The 6,943-nt window shown below is 35.0% G+C and overlaps 1 protein-coding gene across 6 annotated transcripts in view; it reads right to left on the bottom strand.

Annotated features, from left to right (window-relative positions):
- Positions 1–3,568: 3,568 nt before the first annotated feature.
- Positions 3,569–6,943, bottom strand: part of GRIA2 (glutamate ionotropic receptor AMPA type subunit 2) — a 169,690-nt gene continuing 166,315 nt past the window's right edge. For 2 of the 6 annotated variants that reach the window (XM_082461693.1, XM_082461694.1), the window contains exons 15-17: positions 6,708–6,842; positions 6,086–6,202; positions 3,569–5,856 (exon numbers count right to left, since the gene is read on the bottom strand). In XM_082461693.1, coding sequence (XP_082317819.1) covers positions 5,743–5,856; positions 6,086–6,202; positions 6,708–6,842 — 366 coding nt within the window. In that variant the 3' untranslated portion in view covers positions 3,569–5,742. Of the gene's footprint in view, positions 6,203–6,593; positions 6,843–6,943 lie in introns of all 6 variants that reach the window. The other 4 variants (XM_082461696.1, XM_082461695.1, XM_082461697.1 and 1 more) reach the window with 2 other exon arrangements.

Below are 6,943 nucleotides of genomic sequence, written 5' to 3'. Positions count from 1 at the left end.
AATTTATGGACAAGCACAGTTGATGAAACCTAAGATTATTTTTGAGAGAGGAAAATATTTTGAGTCTATATTTAATGAGATCGTTGGTGACTGTCATCAGATATCTACTCTAAATTAAAGTTTGAATGTCTTGTTGGACAGAAATACATAACTCTTAATTGTCAGAGTTACCCATATACTCAGATTATTTCTAAGTGAACGGGATCAAAGTCTACACCCTTTAAAGAAAATATACTTAATCATCAGAAAAGAGGTTTCCAGTTTAGCCCTTGCCTTCAGTTTCTATTTTTTCAGATACATTCAATAAATATTTGTTAGACTGAATGAACCGAATTAGTGAATGAACGTCATAGGCTAGAACTGCCTTTCTAATGTCTTAGGATGATAAAACAAATTTGGAACTGAATACCAAAACGTTTTTCTGCACCAAGTGGCATCCCAATGCATGAACTTATTTCTTTAGACCACTTTTTAAAGAAGAGACCATGTTTCCTTATGTTTTAAGTGATCATATTACGTTTCCTTTCCTCATCCAGGGAGACAGTCCTAGTATCCACATCCTCCAGGTGAGAAGACAAGAGACAGAGGGAGACGTGCAACAAGGGTGGGGAAAGCTAGAATCCTGGTTTTGAGTCCCTCCCAACTGCTTAATCCACTGCCCCACATTCCAACTTACAATAAAATGAAATTGGCCCATGAACCTGAAAGGGAAAGAAAAAGAAAGAAAAATGACCAAATTCATTCAGTGAATTCAGGCATATCCAATGAAGTAACAGTGAGTTTATGCATCTCCGCAAAGGAACTTGGTTCTGAAATACAGCAAGTCCCCTACATAGGAACGAGTTCTGTTCCCAGAGCACATTTGTAAGTCCAATTTGTTCATAAATCCAACCAGGTTAGCCCAGGTACCCAATGAACACAATCGGCTATATAGTACTGTACTGTAATAGGTTTATAATACTTTTCACACAAAAAATACATAACAAACAGGCACAAAAAAATAGAAAACATTTTTAGTGTTACAGTACAGTACCTTGAAAAGTACCAGCTACACCACCGCTGTTTATACACTTGCTTCCGGACAGCCTGGGCTTGAAATAAAGATACTGTACTACTGTACTCTATACAGTCCTGTACAGCAAAGTACACAAAAGCACAACCACTTGTAGCGGACACACACATGTGACAACGTATGCGAGACACGTGAACTAACCTACGTGATTGGACATGTGAACACACGTTCGCATCTTTGAAAGTTCGCAACTTGAAGGCTCGTATAGAGGGGACTTATTGTATCAAAATTGACTTTTACCTAGTGGGGAAAAAAGGCAATTAAAAAATAATCTGGAAGTGCTTGAGGGTGGAGTTAAAATAGAGAATCGGCTCATGTTCATTCTAAAGTGACTTGAAAAAGGAATTCTGATGCGCAAACATATTAAAAATAGAGTTCTCACGCTTCCTGCTTCACTGAAGAGCCTCCCTTTTCCTACAGAAACTCTGTAAATTGTGGGGCTCTTTAAGTACATGGAGGAATATAACAAATTTGCAATTGTTGGATCAGAATATGTGGCTGATGCAGAAATAGAGCTGAGCAGGAAATGTTTACTTCACTCCAGAAATTCTTAGTCATTTTTATGGTTATTAAGAAGACTCTGAGACTGTCAGTCTTGTCTTTGACAAAATGAACTGCATTCTAAGTGCTCTCAAAGCAAAATCTCTCAGGAAAGACAAGCCAGAAATAGATGGGATACCATGGAATAAAAGCCAAAAGGCAAGATGAATGAAATGTTTAAACTGGATACCATTCGAAGTATAACATATGAAAAATTGCAGTTGTACGTAAGGGCAGGAAGAGAATGTAAAATGGTGAAAGGAATAGAAACAAGATATAAAACACAGACACAAAATCTTATGATCCAGATTTATTCCAGGCACTTTCCTACCTGCATTGGATATTAGGTCATTTGTGTTAGTCTGTGCTTGCATATCTTCATTTATACATAAGTATGTTTGAACTTTCATGGACTTAGAGTGCCATATACTATCTATGAGTTGTTCTTGTTTGAAACACAGAAATAGAGAATTTATTGATCAGTAGCCAATAGAATTCCCAGTGTCATGGTCTTACCAAACCAACACATTGAGAGAATGAATCCTTCCTTTTAAAAAATTTGATACAACTGTCACAAACCATTTAATACAACCCCAAATTCTCATTCAGAATATCTTGATGATTCATTTATACTTACCCATTTTTCATGTTGGAGATTAAAAATAAACCAATTTTAAATATTGGAACACTTTACACAAAATTTACTCTACTTTTAAACAGATATTTACATCATTCTGTTTCCTTTAATAAGCTTATTTAGAGTTCATATAAAACTCGTGGAACTTAACCAATACACTCTCCCAAGTTCATAATATATTACTAACAAACCTTACACCATCAGTTAAAGTTGGCAATAGAGAATGTATGCGACTAATTCAATCCATACACCTACCTATTTCATTTGAATTAGGAGAAAATGGAATATTTGCCTGAATTACATGAGGATTTCACACAACAGACTAGCAGGTTCTCAAAGTGCAATAAATAAACTCGTATCCAGCCTAAAACAGGTTTAAAGACCCGCAAATACATTTTAAGGTAGAAGTGATACTTGAGTTTTGTTTAAATTTACTGGGCTGATAAGGCTAGGATATGATGAGATAGGAAATAGAAAAGTGGGAAGAAACCACATTGTATTGTTTTCTAATTAGTTTCAATAAGTGTTTTCTTTAATGGCAGTGTCAAGGTGTTGTATTAAAATCATCCTGTAGGGTTATTATATTGCTAATGCTTCCCTTCATTTGCTCAATTTACTACCACGACCACCAAAATACTTACAGAATTTGCGAACTCAGGATGGCAGAATATCAAGATTACTGTATTTTTAAGCAGATGCATTGGTATACTCTACTTTTAAACATTAAATATATTCAAACCGCAAAACTCTATACAAGAAATTTTAACGTGCAATTGTGAAGAACTAAAATGCCTTAACTTTAGAATATACCTAAAGAGTACCGCCTAAATATTAAAATGATCACCTTTGTAGAAAGAGAATCAAAACTGCAAGAGTTTTAGTTTCTCATCAATACTCTCTTTCAGTAAAGCAAGAGATGAAAACTTTGTTGAAACATGTAAGCTGGGAAATGTGTTACCTTGTGGAATTTTTAAAGCAAGTCACCTTTCTGCTTTTTAATACCATTATGACAGCAGCTGAGCTGACAACATACAGTGCCAAAGGAGAAATAAAATTAATTAATAGTAATATTTCTGCATATGCCCAAAGCACTTAATGACTGTAAGCTTGGAATGTTGAAAATGTTGATCACTTCAGCTTAAAAAAAAAGTTATTTTTCTTTTCTTATATTTGTACCGAGCTGATGTATAAACTGAGCAAAGGATGTCCTTGTTGAGTAGAAACACCTGGGTTTGTTTGGGAATCCATTTAAGTACCTTTTTTCGGTTTCTCATTATTACTAGTTTTAAGAACTAACAAGTAAAAATAAATAAAGATCATTGCCTTTTGTAAGAACATGTTTTATGTATGATTGAAGATTTTACAACACTCCAAAAAAGCCATCTGATGTTAGATTTAAAAATAAAATCAAAAGCATTTTCTGACATAGTACACATGAAAAACTGGAAATTCCAATGTCTTCAATAGAAGTTGTAGAAAGTGTATGTCTCCTTGGAGTCTGACACCCACTTAACACAGCAGAAAATAAGGTACCATATACTGTAAACAAAAAAGTACAGTAAAGGACAGTTGTAAATTTACATAAGAATAGTTCATAAACATTTTGGTCTTTCCATAACATTTTTTATATAAAATGAATTAAAAAAACCTTTAGACAGCTGTCATCACTCTTGTTTGACCACTTTTCACTTAGATGCACACAGACATATTTATATAGCAATATATTGATGCACCGTTACATGGATATTATACTATGATTACTGCTTGTAACTGAGATGTGCATTATCCAATCAACATTATCCATAGTTGAAATACTCTTACATTATGTATTCTTGTCATGTTGTATCTATAAAAACATGAAAATATAACTTTACATTATTTCAAGTATTTACATTAGTTCAAGCTTGACAGAGAAAAATTGATAAGCTACAATTTTTAGGAGAGTAGGCCCAGAGGTATAATAAATAGCATTGATTGTATATAGTCATCTTTTTCATTTTTAAAAACTCATTTTAAGTATAATATGGAAAACAATTAGTCTGCAATTTGGTCATTCTAGCATTGATGACTGATTTAAACTTAAAATGCACCTCCAACATTCCTGATGAGGAGAAATGCACTAAAATTATATTGTATTATCTTGAAATTTGTGATTAGGGACAGCTAAATTTAGGGAAGAACTTCACGATACCGCACGGCACCATGGTCCATGCAAGTGGTTGCTATTAGACCCTACATTTCTCTTTCCCTTCTGTGATATATAATAAATAAGAATGTTTTCAAGGCACTCAGTAAAATACCAAGTGCTACACAAAGGCGTACTTGCAGAAATAGCAAGAATAAAAATATTAACAATAACTATTGAATGTTAATAATCATTTAAAACCTTAAATTAATTTTATTTTAGAGAGCGTCAGTGGAAATAAATGGTCTTTTATGAAGGGAAAGATAGCTCCTTTAAATTTCTTAACTAGAGAAATATAAGTTCTTTAGTCAAAAGTCACAGAAATGTGTTTTATCCACACTGGGCACTTTAAAATAGCCATTCCACCTGAGGAATAAGTATAAAAAATATATATATTAGGGTTGTTTATATTGATGGCAATGGGAAGAAACTATATTGCAGCTGACTCAAAAGTGCTTAAAGTTTTCATAATATGTAAGATTTATGACAGCTCTTACAACTTTAAAAGCAAAAACTCAGATTTAGTTTACAGAATTTGATCAATGGGCATCTATCTACTTTCAGGGCATCTCTAACTTCATTTACAACTAATACTTCTCTCTGTCAGCTCAAACACTTTAAAACAGAACCTCACATACTCTGATATTTGTTTTTAATATTAGTTTTTAAAATCTATTAGCATTTACCTACAGAGATTAAATGCTTTATGCTAAATATTTCTTTACATATGATAAGACATACTTAAAAACAGGTTCAGATTTTATCTGGGGACAAGTTTATACTTTAAGGACCACCCAGCCTTCTTAAAAGGGGGCAAATTTCTCTGGGAACCTAACAATTTAATAGTGTCTTTGAACTCGATTGATGACCAAACTGTAGCTAAGCAAAATTCATTGGACCACTTGCAAATAAAACAATAGAAAAGTGTTTATTTCAAATGTCAAGCACTGCCAAGTAATTTTACATTAACACCAAATGTTAAAGAATCGGATACATTAAAGTTTTAATAACAATATTAAATTACTACAAGATTTGAATCTTCTCTTTGTTTTTCTTTCCTTAACATGTACATATTTGGCTTTGAAAAATATGTAACTGATACCTAAAGCCTTTATAATCACGTCCCACTCAGTTTAATCGTTGTTGTCTTATTCAACCAATATGGAAGCAAATTTATTGAAAAGCCAGTTTGTTTGTGAAAATACCTAAAAATATTTTTTTAAGTTTAAATGTTCTTTTTTTCTTTTTCTTATAAAACATGTCACATCTTGATGCAGTTGATGTCAAGTGTGCTTAAGTCATTATGAATCAAGAGACTAACAATAGTGGCTGCAGAAACGGATTTGTTGTCTGTACAAAGACGTCAGTGAAATTAGAGTACTTCCATGGTAGCTGTGCATGTCCACCAAGCTTCGTCTGGAACTGGAGTAGAAAAGGATGTTGTGTTTTTAGGTGACCATTCCGTACAACTCAAGATGAATTCCACATATTTAAGAATTCTTGGCTGAAAGAAAAGTCTTCAAGATACTGGATGCCTCTCACCACTTTGTCAATAAACACACAAGAAAACCATTGTGTAAGGCACTCAAAAGGTTCTTATCAATCACGAGATATCAGTCACACTGACATTCATTCTCATGCCAGGACTCACGTAAGGGACAGCATGCATTGCTTTCGGAAATCCTGGAGTCATAACACGTCCATTTCCTCCAGTACTTCCTGTAACTGACAGCCTCTCCTCGCTCCTCATGGCGTCATTCAGGGTCATCTTAAATGAGAGGTGGGAGGGAAAGAAAGAAAAAGAAAGCATATGTTAAGGTTTTCAAAGGTATCCAGAGGAAAGGTGGTGCTGCTTTTGAAAAGTTTACTTCTATCTGAAAGCTTGCAGCAAACGAAAGCAGACAGCGCCAAACTGAACTACAAATAATAAAGCACAATTACAGCGGGGATCTGCCCACATCCCCCCAGAGCTACCGTGTCATTAAAGAGGAAAATGGACAGTTGGGCTGCTGGTTAGTCACTGAGCAGGAACACGGAAGAACAGCAACAGGACATACAGGACGATCCACTGGCCACCTTCCTCATTTAAAAGAGCTTAAGGACGCGACAAGAAAGCTAAAACGTGCACTGAGAAGGTTGTATTAGAGCCTCGTTCCTACCCCCTAAATCTTAACACTTTCGATGCCATATACGTTGTAACCTTCCTTATAAGTTGCAAAATTCTGTGAATTCTGCGAGGAAGATGGGTTAATATTCTGTGCATTCTTTGCCACCTTCATTCGCTTCGCCTCGGCCCTTGACTTGTAACAGAACTCAATCAAAGCCACCAGCATGGCCAAGCCAAGGCCCCCGACAAGGATGTAGAACACTCCAGCAACGTTGCTCAGACTGAGGGCACTGGTCTTTTCCTAAAGAACGCACATGAGAAGAGGTTATCAGGAAGGCAAAGTGGCGAGGGGAAGAGAAACAGCAATGTCACATAACATCATCACAGGAACAGCCTATAGTC

This window comes from Balaenoptera physalus, assembly GCF_965194825.1.
Source record: "Balaenoptera physalus genome assembly, chromosome: 5".
In the NCBI taxonomy this organism is placed as follows: Eukaryota; Metazoa; Chordata; class Mammalia; order Artiodactyla; family Balaenopteridae; genus Balaenoptera; species Balaenoptera physalus.
Note: the sequence above shows the minus strand (reverse complement) of the source record. Positions and strands in the feature narration are given on the sequence as shown.